This window comes from Danio rerio, chromosome 14 (genome assembly GCF_052040795.2).
Source record: "Danio rerio strain M-AB ecotype USA chromosome 14, GRCz13ab, whole genome shotgun sequence".
Lineage (NCBI taxonomy): Eukaryota > Metazoa > Chordata > Actinopteri > Cypriniformes > Danionidae > Danio > Danio rerio.
Window position 1 is genome coordinate 18,316,405 of NC_141034.1, and position 15,409 is coordinate 18,331,813.

The window sequence follows — 15,409 nt, forward strand, 5'->3', positions numbered from 1 at the left end:
AGGGCAACAAATGATACATTTTGGCATTTTTCTGCCGTTTTTGAGTCCTTTTCACACCACAGTAGCTATGTTTCCATCCAAAAATGCATATGAACTTTATGCGCAAAACTGGATTATCGCATAATAGATGTGCGAATAAAGCAGTGTTACTATACGAGTCAAAGCGAACAAAATCATCACTTCCTGATTAACTGGTGCCAAGTATGATAGCGAAGAAGGCACATTGCAAGTCACTTCAGGAGGGGTCATGAACTAATTTAGCTAAACTGCGACATGGTCATCATCTTGAAAAATATCCACTGATGATCCTTAAGGTAATGTTTTTTTTCTCTTTCTCTCAATCAGTTTAAATGTTGGTAAAGTGCTGTCAACTAATTTTTTCCTCCACATCCCATAATGCACAGCGCATCAGACTAAGGCAACTTGATGAGCCCAAAACGAAGCTGTACTTTTTGCGGTTGGGTCTGTTCTAGTTTTAATCATGTTCTCACCACAAACTAACTGCTCCAGTGTTCTCACATTAAAGAGGAGGTCTCAGTATGCTTTATTGGTCCGCAGTCAAGTGCGATTGCTACATTCACACCTGCCCAAACAAACCACGCCAAAAGGAAAAATGAACTCTAGTGCGATTCTACCGAACAAGATAAGGCAGATGTGAAAACCCTTTGACACCTTTTTCATCCAAGTTTTCCCCAGAGATTTTCAGTCAGGTTTTAATTGAGACTTTAGGCTAGCCATTTTAATATATTCAGCTTCAAAGAATGGTTTTACTCTATTTGCTGTGTGACAGTGGACGATTCCCTGCATGAAATTAATTAATTAGTATCCGATTGACTTCTTAGTTTGCATACTACAGCTTAAAAGTCTTGCCTGTAGCAGTTTATCTTGACTGTTCCCTGGTATTATTGATTCTTATATGCTCTGTTTGTCAGGTGGTCATTCGTCAGGGAGAGCTCTTGATGGGGGTTCTGGATAAAGCTCACTATGGGAGCTCAGCGTATGGTCTGGTCCACTGCTGCTATGAACTCTATGGAGGAGAGACTAGTGGGAAACTGCTTAGCTGTCTGGCACGGCTCTTCACTGCCTATCTGCAGCTTTACCGCGGGTTTACTTTGGGTAAATCCACATCGATGCCAACCCATCTTGTTAAACAGAGAGCTGTAAAATTATTTTGTATTAATCTGTCATTTGTGTCTGATAGGTGTGGAGGACATTCTTGTAAAGGATGGAGCCAACAAACAAAGAAAAAAAATCATCAAAAAGTCAGTCACATGTGGCTCCAAGGTGAATTACTCCGATCCAGCACTCACTCTTTGTGCCTTTTTGAAATATGTAAATCAGTGTTTTGAAAAATGAGTAGTTCTTTTAAATAATGAAATGTATATTAACTTTCAGAAATATGTGCTCAATCTGCTCAAATTGATGAAATTTTGCTAGAAATTTTATTAATATATTACTAATAGTAATATTACTACAGAATGGTTGTTGACACATTGTCATTTTAAACAAAAACTAAAAAAACTAAATTTGTAAATTATGGATAATTTATGCACCTATCTGGTCTAGATCTTATTTGTGTAATGTTTTTTATTTTGTGTATCAGGGTATCTGCAGTGGCGTAAAAACTCTTAATGTCTTAAATTTCAAAAACAAGGCCTTAAAAATTCTTAAATTCACTGAAATATTGTATTGTAGGTTTTAACTAATTTTAAACAGGTCTTAATTTTTCTTTGTCCGTGTAAAGCTGCCCAATCGTGCTAACCCCTATCCAATAACTAACATTCCATCTCAATAAATGTTTTAACAAAAGTTTATTTATTAACTTTATTAACCAATATGGCTTAATTATATTCCCTTCAACATATTTAACCCTATTTAACCTTTTGTAAATGTTTTAACTGAGCCATTATAAAAAATCCTTATCGTTTAGCCTTGTGTAAGTCTTAAATGTCATTCAAAGTGGTCCTAAAAAGTCTTAAGTCTTAAATTTGACTTGATGAAACCTGTAAAACCCTGGTGTATGAAATAATTAAACCTTTAGCAGTTTGGGTATAAAGTTGTGTATTTCCATGGTTTGTACACACTCAGTTTGTGAGAGAATTGTTTGTAATGTTATGCTCTTTCCCATTCGTTTGCTGTAGTCCATTCAGAATGCTAACATTAATAAATGCAAAACTGATAAGTTTTAAATCAATCAATATTTTAAAAAAAATTACAAACATTAATTTTTCTAAATAATATTTAGAAAAAAAAATATATATGTATATATAATTTTTTCTAAAATTCATTTATAGTATATTTATAAAGAAATGATGAAACTGTTTAATAATAGTCAACTGCTAGTTTTGGACAACATGACTTGCATCTTTACAAATATTCAGTATCCGCTTTCTGAGTACAAGCCGCTTCTCGGATCTCGGTTGGCCATGGCATATCAGGCATGGTTTTTTTATATATATATATATATATATATATATATATATATATATATATATATATATATATATATATATACATTGCCATCATGATTATCGAAAGTATCACACCGCTTTGTAAATGTTTATTATTACTATTTCCTGAGCTTCCCCATGCAGTTTGATAGAATGCTTGGACCTGCAATCTGCTTTGCGTGACATCACACTTAATAAGTGGATAGTCTGACAGGGACATAAATGTACTGTATAAGTAGAAATGACTCTTTAACGCCTTTTTGATATTGTTTGTCTATGGAGGTTCAGATTCATTGATTTGATGTTTTAAAACAGGCTCTTCAGGCTGCTTTCAACCTGCCTGCTTCTGCTGAAGATACTGAAGCCAGAGAACGCTGGCAAGATGCACATCTGAACATCGACCAGAGAGATTTCAACATGGTAGACCTAAAGTTTAAAGAAGAGGTCAATCAAGTGAACAACAACATCAACAAGGTGCCCATCTAATGGGAAAATATATTGTAATTGTGAAATTATCTTAATGACTTTGTATTATTGTTGTCAATAATTTCTTGTGATGTTTTGTTTTTCAGGTCTGCATGCCACTGGGTCTCCACCGCTCGTTCCCTGAAAATAACCTACAAATGATGGTGCAGTCAGGAGCCAAGGGGTCTACTGTTAATACTATGCAGGTAAAGTCTCTTTAATTAACAGAGTTACTGTATGAGTACAGCAGCTTCTGTTCAGTTTGACCAAATTTACGCTATAAACTTGAATATTAGAATGTGTAACAGAAGTCCTATTATCATATTTTAAGGTCTTTATCATTTTGATACAAAATAAAGTTAAAAATACAATGACTACAGGGTTGTCAATGTTCAGTAACTACTATGTGTTTAGTAAAGGAATTGCTTCTGAGCTGCTATTTATTTAGGACAGTGTTTATTTTATGGTGTTCGTTTTTAATGTGTTCATGTTGTAAGAGTGCATGCTAAATATTTAATTTTTGTTTGAATCAATAAAGTGCACACTAGAGATCTGCGAGGGACTAAATTTTGAATCCCGCACCCACCAGGTTTTAGCCCGAACCCGACCGCTCCCGCTTATATTAAGCACTTGTTGTCCCGCTGCCCGACCCGCCCCGTTTTCTATCCGCCGCGCCCGATCCCGCTCAAGAGCGGGGGGAGAACAAAACCGAAAATCACCCAGTTATACAGTCCAGACAGCCTATAACAAGCTGTCTGTATAAACGCACACACGCAGAGCACCAAGCACACACACAAAGACAAAGCTTTCTCTCTCTCATTCACGCGCACGCTCGCCCACTAACACACACTCATAAGCACCAAGCACACACACAAAGACAAAGCTTTCTCTCTCTCATTCACGCGCACGCGCGCCCACTAACACACACTCATAAGCACCAAGCACACACACAAAGACAAAGCTTTCTCTCTCTCATTCACGCGCACGCGCGCCCACTAACACACACTCATAAGCACCAAGCACACACACAGGCAAATCTCTCTCTCATTCGCGCGCGCGCGCACACACACACACACACACACACACACACACACACACACACACACACACACACAGCAACAAACAAGCTAAACACAGCATCGCGCTATTTCATTTACACACATACATACGCGTGCTCACTCGGGAGTCGGGAGCGATATTGCTAGACAGCCCGCTCCCGTCCCAAATTAAACCCGTTGCCGACCGCTCCCGTGATTTATTCGGAAATTTATACCCGCGCCGTAGAAATCTGGTCGGGTCCTGCGGCGCCCGCGGGAATGCAGACCTCTAGTGCACACAATTAATAATTAGAGCGTTTTGATGCTTTTTAATAATTAAAAGTCCTATATTATGTTTTTTGGATTATTGTTACTTATTACAATAGACTGTAAAAGATATGGACATAGTGTCTGTGACCCTTTGGTTTCTGAAGGGTGGCCACCCATTACCATTTTGTTCTTGCCCCATCGTGCCAACCAGGGGTTACCAAAAAAGGGCAAAGAGGTGGAGCCTGAGCGGAGCTACAGATGCCTGCTAGCATTTTGTTTAGACATGCTTTTCTTTGAGAGAAATGCTTAATACTTCATTACCTGTGACTCGTTTGTGTTTTTGACCAGAGAGACCTAGCTGTCACTCATGTTGGCACCGACTCAATTATGCAGACTTAATATACCTTAATAAAAACGAAATGGGTGAGTTTTAAAAAAATCACCCCCTCACAGTTATCATGAAGGGTAATATTAGCTATATGAATCAAAATCGTTTTTTGTACCAGGCTGTAAACACCTTTTTTTCTGCTGTAAAGTTGGCCATTTTAACTTTGGGCTCAACAGAAATGTGCTCTACTATGGAGCCAGGACTATCGGAAATTTGATGAATTGCAGTTTTAGTTACCTCCATATTAGCTTCACAAGTGAGAGAGGGATGTTGCCATGTTGCCAACATTTTTTTATTCTCGTTTATGGGAAGGAAGAACTAAGAACTTTATTTAACATATTTAGAATTAGAAGAAAGTTTTGGCACAGTAGTTATACTTTGCTGCAAAAATACTATTTTAAACTTCACTTAAAATCTTAAATTTGAATAAAATCCATCAGAAGTCTGGTGTGTTTTTCAGCTTGCGATCATCCACTTAACCATGCTTTTGTGTGTCTACAGATATCCTGTTTGTTGGGTCAAATTGAGCTGGAAGGCCGCCGACCACCACTGATGCCTTCGGGGAAGTCTCTACCCTGCTTTCAGCCCTATGAGCCACAGCCTCGCTCTGGAGGATTTGTGACTGGCAGATTTCTGACTGGAATCAAACCTCCTGTATGTGCAAAATGTGCAGCTTTTTGAAGTGATCAGTATTCAGGAAAGTGCTTAACAAAGTAGTGAGTGGATGTAGAAAAATATTTGTTCTGTTTTCAGGAATTCTTCTTTCATTGTATGGCTGGTCGTGAAGGTCTTGTGGACACTGCAGTGAAAACCAGTCGATCTGGTTACCTGCAAAGGTAGATTTGATTCCAACTGAAAAAGGCATGCATTTAAAAAGTGTCAGCTGCTTTTAATTCTTGTTGATTTGTTTTCATTGGTTTCAGGTGTGTGATTAAGCATCTTGAAGGTTTGGTGGTCCAATATGATCTGACTGTGCGGGACAGCGATGGCAGTGTGGTTCAGTTTCTTTATGGAGAGGATGGGTTAGACATTCCCAAAACACAATTCCTACAGCCACGACAGTTCCCTTTCATCAAAGACAACTATGAGGTAAATGTACATTTATATTTTAAATTCATAATCAAAATACATTTGTTTAGAATTGTAATAATATTTACTTAGGCTTGTTTACTTAGGTGCTATCTTTTTATTTTAAAGAGAAGTTTCTTGCCGATGTCAATTCAATTTATATAGCACTATTAAACAGCCAAAGGTTGACCAATGTGCTGCACAATACAAATTACGAAGAGAAAGATATAGAACCATAGCTAAAACAAACAATTCTTACCTAGTTTTCAACCTAGATTTAAAAACAGAAAGAGATGATATAGACCTGATACAGAGAGGCTGAGCATTCCACAATGTAGGACCAGCTACTGCGAAAGCACAATCACTCCTGCATTACAGCCTTGACTTAGGAATGCATAATAATCTCTGGTTTGATGACAGAAGAGACCAACCAGGTTGATGTTCAGTCAACAGGTCTGACAGATAGGAAAAAGCCAAGCCATTTAGTCATTTATAAACTAGGGGAAGAATTTTAGGTCACACAATAGTGCACAGGCAACCAGTGCAAAGGCGTAAACTAATGTGATGTGGTCCTGTTTTTTGGTACTGGTTAAAAGCCTTGCAGCAGCATTTTTAACTAACTTTAAACCAAGTTGTCTGACTAATCCCAAAAAATAGTGAGTTACAGTAGTTCAACCTAGAGGTTATAAAAACATGAATTATTTTTTAAAATATTTTTGTAGATAGAATAGGTTGAACTGTTTTTAAGAGCTTGATTTACCAAGATTTACTATTGGTGTCCTAGAAGAATTTGATGGGCGGAACACAATTATTTCAGTTTTACTCTCATTAAACTCTAGAAAATTCAAAGACAACCAGGCTTTCACATTCAACAATCAAGACATAAGTGTCTTCAACCATCTTGAACTCTGATTTAAGGGTACCGGTTATATTTTGTTATGTTTTACTTACAAGCTTTCATAAATGAAGTATGTTGGTTTGCTTTAAAAAGTAGTCTGTAATAAAACAGATAACTAGACAGACGAGGTCAAATAAATCATTTAACTTTTTGATTAATGGAAGAAATGCAATCATTCTGATGATAATTCTTCTTTTTCTATTTAGTGCATTAAATATATTACATATTGTAAATATACATTACCACACTCTATACATATAAAAACTTTTAAAACGTGATTAATATCTAATATTAATAGCACATTCTGTTTGTGATTTTCTGTATATAGAATTTGGAAACAGAAATAGAATTCTATCAGAAATATTGTAGCACAGAGATTTAATAAGATGCCAAATTTGATCAAGATTTATGTTCAGTCACATCAAACATCAAAATTGTGGCATTGCAATGTTGTTGGTGTTTTCAGCCCACCAAAATCATGCCAGGTTGTGAGGATTTAAATAAAACCCAATGCAGCAGATTTATGACTTTGTGACTGACTTTTATTTTTTTTTGTATTTCAGATTTATTGGAATCATTTGTTGAAAAGTTTTTGTTAACTTATTTTCCATGATTGAAGTGGGGTGACAAAGAAATGATGCCAATGTGATCTCAACTGTAAATTACTGTTTCTGTAAACTTTATTGTCCCCTTTTGGGGCTATTTGTTCTGTGGCGTACTACATTTACAACACATATATCACACCAAACACCCAAGACAAACATTAAACAGCATTAATAGTACTTAAACAGCAACTACCTCTTCCCATTAAAATTCAGCAAACCAATCGCACAAGAAACAAATGAAAACTTAAATCTGTTGGTCCTTGCCAAAGGGACCCTATACAGAGATCCTGAGGGAAGGATTTGAAATGAATTAAAAAAGCAATGGGATATATCAGATGTAATCTGATGGGCTTTCTTTAAAATCCTAGATTTCATAGAAAGATATCTAGTAAAGGCTATTTACTAGTATAAAATAATGTAAATACCAAGTTGAATAAAATATTTTCTGCATCAATAAGCAGCAGATGAATGAGTGTGATTTACTGAACTGATAGAAGCAAAAGTTATGGTCATGATTAAAATATGATCAATTATGGGTCCAGTAGTAAAAATGTCTCTTCATTTTTGCTCCCCATGTTTTCGCACTGATGAAAAACAACATTTAAACTTTATGTATTCTGCATTTTCTAGGTTATCAGGAAGTCCAAGTGCTTGGATGAAGTTTTGGCTAAAATGGACCCAGTGGCTGCATTAAATCACTTTAAAGCTATAAAGAAATGGAAAGCCAAGCATGAGCATGCTTCACCCAGAGATGGTGCCTTCTTACTCTTCTCCCAGAAGAAGATGAGCAAGTTGAAGGCTCAAGTAGAGGGTCATGAGCTAGTCAATGGGAGAGAGGAGGCCACTTTACAGGTGTGAAAGTGTTTGTGGGGCTTTAGATTACAAACTTCTTGTGAAGTACTTTATCCGCTTGTTAAGCCGCTGTAGTTGATTCGCGTGACGTCACACTTAACAAGCGGATAAGTGAAAAATGGTTTCACTTTTCAGAATAACACATTATGATTTAATGCACTAGCATGACCATGAGATTTCATGTTTAGCTCATAGAAAGATGGAGAGCTCTGGATGAGTCTGGCCGGATGAGGTATTCAAAGAAGACTTCTCATTGTCCAGAACCGTGTCTGGGTCTTTATCGGCCAGACATCAGCTTTGGTTCAGTGTCTGAGACATTTGACTCCATTGTTGAGTCTTATCTTAATCAGTTCAACATCAAGCAGGAATTTTCGGCATCTTCTGAAACCACTGACGCAGATAGGTAAGAGCATAAGTTGACTTTTTAACATTATTATAGACATCACAATTTTTTTTGCTTAAGGTCAACATTTTCTTAAGATTCTCTAGATGTAAAATAAAGGTCAATGTGAGCTTGTATTATTGTTATTCTCAAACATGTGGTCAAAAAACAATAGTATAAGGTGTAGATTTACAAATGGTTAAAATGCTACATTTTGTATAGATTTTGAATTGTGGACTTGAATAGACTTTTTATATTTGTCCTGGTCGGTAATGCACAATAAAGTGATGGCATCAAAATACGACTATTCATAATTCTGAAATTGAATTATTATGTTTGAGACATATGCTTTTAATCTGTCATTGACAACATTATTGGACATTTTTTCACTGGTAAAATGAAACATTGGTCATTATTAGATTTCCGCTTGCTCTATATCAGGGGTGTCCAAACTGCGGCCCGCAATCAGTTTTTTGGCGGCCCGCGAGGCTTTTTATAAATATTAATAGAATCTGGCCGGCTATACTATTACTGTTATACTATACTATTTTGCTTGTTATAAGGAAAAACTCACTTAATATTAGCATTTTATTTTTCAAAACAAGACAATATGTTTTGCTTGTCTAAAAATTTTTTCTTAATTTAAGAATTTTTATATATTTGAACTCGAAACAAGACAAAAAAAAATCTAAGAAAAGCATTTTTTGCAGTGTGGCTAGTTATGAGGTAGCTCAGCTAATCGCACAGCACAGGAAACCTTTCATTGAAGGAGAATTTATAAAGGATGAGTGTTTCAACTGTAATTTGCCCAGAAAAGATTCAAGTTTTTTAAAAACTTAAGTCTTTCTAGAAACACAGTTGGACGGCTGAAATAAAATAATTCCATAATAATATACATACACACACATCTATCCATCCATTCATCCATCCATATATATATATATATATATATATATATATATATATATATATATGCATGCGTGTCTGTGTGATGTATGTAAAATTTGGCATGGGACAACATTTTTTTTTTTTTTTTTGCATCTGGCCCTCTGCCCAAAAAGTTTGGACACCCCTGCTCTATATTAAACATTATCTAGGCTAAACTAGTTGCAATACTCTTTGTGTTCTATGAAAGAAAAAAACATCAAATGCTTGTCATAATCATAACCCTAAAATGTGTTTAATCATTTAAATGATCTGGACACTTTCGGTTTCACTTTGACTGCTAAGTGCGCTCATGTCATGGCTGTTATCACTTTGAGGGGAAAAAAACATACATGCAAGTCATACTTCCAACGCCACTCTTAAACGAATGTTCTCTGTGCAAAAAAACTGAAAGTTATTTACAACTTTATCAAGATTACGAATCAAGATTGTGATCTTTTTTTGATGAATTGTGCAGCCCTATTTGTGAGTTTTTTTTTTTTATTCTGTTGAACACAATAAAAAAAATTTGTATAAAGCTTAAAACCATTGACTTCTATTGTAGGAAAAACACATTTTACGAAAGTCAATAGTTATAGGTTTATAGCTTTTTTCAGAATATGTTGAATAAGTGTTTTGAACAAGTGAAGGGTGAGTAAATGATACACCTTTTATAGATTTTTTTCCCCAAATAATATTTTAGACCCCTTTAAAACATGGATGTTCATATAAGAAACAATATAGGTACTATGGTTTTCGTGATACCATTAATTCATGTTACGATACTATACCAGCTAAAGTATTTTGATCCCAAGTAGTATTGCGATTACTGTAATTTATTCAAATCTTTCAAATAAAGAAAATTGTCAGAAATACTATATTTTTTTGTTATAATAGGCCTACTTTAATTGAATTCATAATTCACTTATTATTAAAAAAAGTATTTGCACATCACTTTACCTAAAATTCATTATTTTTGTTTTGTTTATTTTGTAGATAACTGACCAACAAAAAAATCAGTGTTCATATTGTCAATCATATTGACATGAACAGAAATTAATTCATTCAGATGTACGTTCAAGCAGAAGTGTCAGAAAACTTGCAACCTTAAAGGGCTCCACAGACTATTCAGGCAAAATAGTGTATTGTTGCACAAATATGTGAGCATTTTACTGACTTTTCCACATGCAACATTATGTAGTGTAGGTAGACCGTTAATGATGATACTACCGTTTACAAAGTACAGTGGCATGGCCAGTATCAAAGTACTGGTTAACCATGCAACCCTAATAGGTACCTTTTATATTTTTGCATTGATGTCCCTCACACAAGGGATTAATTAAACAATTAAAATAGTTTAATGTTCTTTAGATATTCTACTCTTATTGAACCAGTGAGTTAGTATGGCTTTTTCAGCTGTACATGGTTAACTGGAAAAGGAGTCACAGTTTTTTGTATATGTGTTTGCAGGTTGAGAAATCTCCTGCAGCTGAAATGGCAGAGAGCTCTGTGTGACCCTGGAGAGGCTGTGGGTCTGGTTGCAGCTCAGAGCATCGGTGAACCATCCACACAAATGACCCTCAACACCTTTCACTTTGCCGGCAGAGGAGAGATGAATGTCACACTGGGTATTCCCAGGTCAGATCTGACTTCAGTCAATAGCAATGCCAATGATTTCAATAGTATAAAATAAACAGGTCTAATATAAGATCTTTTATACCGTTACAAATCAGATTTGCCCCCAAACAGCTTCTGTTTACTTTAGAAATTAAGCCGCTATGTTTATGAAGTAATTAAAGTGCACATTTTAAGATCTGTTTTGTGGCTAATTGGCTAATCTTTTTATTACTTTACGGGATCATTTTCTACAAGAAAATGAAACGTAGTTGGTTTATTAATTCATGCATAGATGGAGAACTGTTTACAGCAGCATGCTGAAAAGATATTGTTATTGTGTCTTTTTTTTATTATTTATGTTTTGTTATTATGACCGTGTGTTTAATGTTAATCTTTTTACAGATTAAGAGAAATTCTCTTGGTTGCGAGTTCTAACATCAAAACTCCCATGATGAGTATTCCAGTTGTAATGAACAAGAAAGCCTTGAAGCAGGTTAAAACACTGCGCAAGAAGATAACGCGAGTCTGCTTATCAGAGGTAAAAACAGCTTGTTTATTGTTCCTCATGGGGAAAAATCTCCACATCTCCTCTGTGTTTAAGATAATTTTGTGGTGGATGTGTGAGATGGTCATCTTGCAAATGAACAACTCATTTACTTGCTCAGTCAGTTGCTAGTGTTTATATGGGGGATCTTCAAATGTGGCTCTGATCCTGTTTTTTTCTTGTTGTGATTAATTGCTGAAGCTTTTATCATTATATACAATATCCAGAGATGGGAAGTACCAAAGTATAAATACTTTGTTACTGTACTTAAGTAGATTTTTATACAATTTTTCTACATTTATTGACAACTTTATACTTTTACTCCTTTCGTTTTTGCAAAAATATCTGTATTTTTAACTTTTTTAAATCAGTCTCGTTGCTTTTGTTTAATGTTCAATCTATTCTTTGTCATTGCATGCTCTAGTACACGGCATTTTTTCAACTTCTATTAAGCTTACCATGAACTGGACTCTATATTGATATATTTATATATATAGAAAATTTATTGACCGAAAATGTTAGGCCATTTAATGGACCCTCTAATTTTTGTTGCTTCAGTCGTTGTTGGGGTACTCTTTTAAATGTGAAAGCATTAAAAACTTATTCGTAAATATTTATCGTTATCTTTCAGTATGCAAAATAATTATTGAGATAGCATTTTTGCCATATCTCCCAGCCCTACTTTCGACCATGGCGATCTATACACTTGTCTGATCTTTCAATCTAATATTAATCATGTGCTTTTTTGTGATCGCTTGGACAGTTAGAGCTAGAGCAATTAAATACCACTGAACACGTAATGCAATGAGGTTTATTTTCTTTGTTTTCAACGGTTCATATTTCCTAGTACAGAATTTGTACTGTTTCATAGTTTTAACATGTATATTATATACACTGAAGTATGCATTTCAATTTGTTAGATAGATTGTTTGATAAATATTTTAGAACATCCAAACTATTAATACTGGGTAATTTATGAATAAAAATGTAATGCAAAGGATCAGGAATTTATCACGTGAAAAAGAAAAAAGATGATGCAAAAATGTATTAATAGCATTACTTTATCTGTTAAATAAAATATACACAAATCTTTAAAATCAAACAAACTGATGTTTTTCAATTTTGTGTACAGCTGATGATTCACAGGGCAACTTTTTGAGCAGTGTTTGTTGGACAATATTGTAGAGTGATGTTGCTTGGCTACTTTGCTGCTCAAAATTGGCAACAAATTTTTCACAAAACAATTAGAAATGTGAGTAATTTTGTAAAGATATATACATCATGTGTGTGTAGTTGCCACCGTAAAACAGGTAGCAGTAATGAATACTTTTTACTTAAGTACATATTTCAGGCCATACTTTTTTTTACTTTTACTTACAAAAGTGTAATCAGTACTTCAGCTTTTACCAGAGTCATTTTAAACATGAATATCTGTACTTCTACTTGACTAAGGATGTGTGTGGTTTTTCCATCTCTGACAAGATCACAATATTGACCTGAGCAGCATTACTTTAGCAGGTTTAATAAAAAAAATGTGTATTGCTTGTATATGCTTGTTCATAGTAAATGAATATTTTAAACAATTTAATATTTCAAAAGGATGTATAAACACTAATACATTGAAATCAATGTAAAGTTAGAAATAGCCATATTATAACTATTTGTTAAAGTTAATAAAAACAATACAACTGAATTTTGTTAATTCTAAACTTTCTAAAACATTTTAATACTTGATCAGTTTTTTTGTGTGTTAACTAAGAAATTAACATCACATAAGATTGGTAAAGACTTTTTTAGTTGGCATTACATTTTTTTAGCTAAGCTAACTGATGCTAACAAGTGACGCCTTTCTGTAAACAGTTAACAAATAAATAAAAAAAACTATAAAAATCACAGAAGTTTCAATGTCATAGGCCAGATTAACATGTGAAAATGTACATCTTCAAGCATTTGATGCCATGATGAACAACCACTGACAAAATAGCAATCTGAACATTCTTTACAGACACTCTAAAAGTTTAAATAAAAAAAATATAATTCACAGTATTTTGAACTGATGATATCAGTATTTTGACACATGATATCAGTGTTGTGCATGTTCATTATCATGATATATTGAATTGAATATTGGCATATGTCTGGACAAACTTACATGAACATCATGAGAACTGCATGTAACATTGGACTACGACAAATCTCAGAATTGACTGCTAAATCTATAATAAATGATTATAATGACAACAACTACTATCTTCCACTCCGAACCTTAATCACATTCCACATGAATTGTTAGCAGAAATCTCACTGGTTGCATTAAACATATTTTTTGTGCTTCAAAGATGAATGTCTTGTAAGTTTAGAATGTTTTGGGTAGGGATTAAGCAATTTCGTTATTAACCGTGCTGTAATTCGTCACAGTAAATTAATCATAAAGGCTTCTCAACACCTCGTTTTTGAACGGAACAAAACTGCTGCAACCAAAAGTTATGTCAACAGTGCGCTAGTTTGAAGTTCCGAGCTTGCACACTTAGACTAATACCCACACATACTGGATTAACTATGACTGAGGCTATTAACTAAGGGCCTTTCACATATCGCGTCTTTTGTGTGCACAAGTTTGTTGCTGAGGCGCGTTGCTTACATGCACATATTGGAAGCAGGGTGACATGCTTACACTTAACAGCACACCAAGTTGAAAGAATGTCGTGACCACACCGAGAGTCACATGACGAAAACTGACCGATAAGCTTCATACTTTGTATAAAATATATACATTTCTACTCCAAAGAGAAAAAAAGGATACAAAATGAAAAACCAAACAATTTAGTAACAGTTCAGCAGCCTTTGACTACATTTGCTCTCTTTAAAAGGGAAAAATGTATGTATTAATAATGTAATGTGTATCTTTGATTTAAATTAGACAAATACAACTTTTTTTATTCATTCTTCTATTTATTTATTTGTTCATTTATTTATTGTTCTTTTTATTTTATTTTTTTTTTTTTGTAAAATTATTACTTGGTTTAAATGCCAAAACCCTTTTTCAGCTTATTTTTAAGTCCAAAGAGAAATAAACTATTGATTGTTTTTATTATTTTGTGCTGTATTATTTGGTTAGTGAGCAGCAATAAATAACACTATAAAATAAAAAGGTGTTTTCATGGTTATTTTTTTAAAGTAGTAGTGTTTTGAATTAATGAATGCATAATCGTGATAATCATGATAACCATAACACCGTGATTATTCCTCAGACTATAATCGTACAACCAAAATCTGTAATCGTTGCATTCCTAGTTGTGGGTGAGTAAATGATGGCTGAAATTTTTTTTGGGACACGCTGTACTAGAATTGACAATATTGGGAAAGGAAAGAACAATTAAAAAAACGCTTGGACATTCTTCCTAACTTCTATTTGTTTTCTACAGGAAAATATAGTCATACAGGTGTGAAATAAAATGACAAACTATTGATTAAAAAAAAAAATGAACTCACATGTGCTCTTGATCTTTCTGAATGCAGGTGCTACATAAAGTAAATGTGATAGAATCTTTCCGAATGCCGAAGAAGGAGACCCTGAAGTCACGAGTCTTCAAAATCACGTTCCACTTCCTGCCACCTGAGCGATACCAGCAAGACAAGCTACTCAACCCTGATGAGATCCTTCACTACATGGAACAAACGTATGATAAAAAGCATTCAGCCACTAATCATCACTAGTTCAGCCGTTTCAATGAAATGGTTCTGTAAAGTGCTTTGGAATGTGCCATTTTTATTTGATGTTTGATGAAATAACAACTGAACAATGAAGAGAGGGTGGGACATATAATAACTCCTCCGCTTTTTAAAAACAGCCAATTGCACTGGGTTTTTTTCACAGCTCTGCCAGTAATGAGTGGTTGAGCTCAAACG

The 15,409-nt window shown here is 34.6% G+C and overlaps 1 protein-coding gene across 1 annotated transcript in view; it reads left to right on the top strand.

Annotated features, from left to right (window-relative positions):
- Nucleotides 1–15,409, top strand: part of polr1a (RNA polymerase I subunit A) — a 66,497-nt gene that overhangs the window by 40,134 nt on the left and 10,954 nt on the right. Inside the window, exons 16-27 of the mRNA XM_087281244.1 lie at nucleotides 933–1,116; nucleotides 1,202–1,284; nucleotides 2,766–2,924; nucleotides 3,023–3,121; nucleotides 5,112–5,264; nucleotides 5,364–5,446; nucleotides 5,534–5,699; nucleotides 7,812–8,033; nucleotides 8,222–8,436; nucleotides 10,810–10,977; nucleotides 11,359–11,494; nucleotides 15,020–15,180. Of these exons, the coding sequence (XP_087137370.1) occupies nucleotides 933–1,116; nucleotides 1,202–1,284; nucleotides 2,766–2,924; nucleotides 3,023–3,121; nucleotides 5,112–5,264; nucleotides 5,364–5,446; nucleotides 5,534–5,699; nucleotides 7,812–8,033; nucleotides 8,222–8,436; nucleotides 10,810–10,977; nucleotides 11,359–11,494; nucleotides 15,020–15,180 (1,829 nt within the window). The remainder of the gene's footprint in view (nucleotides 1–932; nucleotides 1,117–1,201; nucleotides 1,285–2,765; nucleotides 2,925–3,022; nucleotides 3,122–5,111; nucleotides 5,265–5,363; nucleotides 5,447–5,533; nucleotides 5,700–7,811; nucleotides 8,034–8,221; nucleotides 8,437–10,809; nucleotides 10,978–11,358; nucleotides 11,495–15,019; nucleotides 15,181–15,409) is intronic.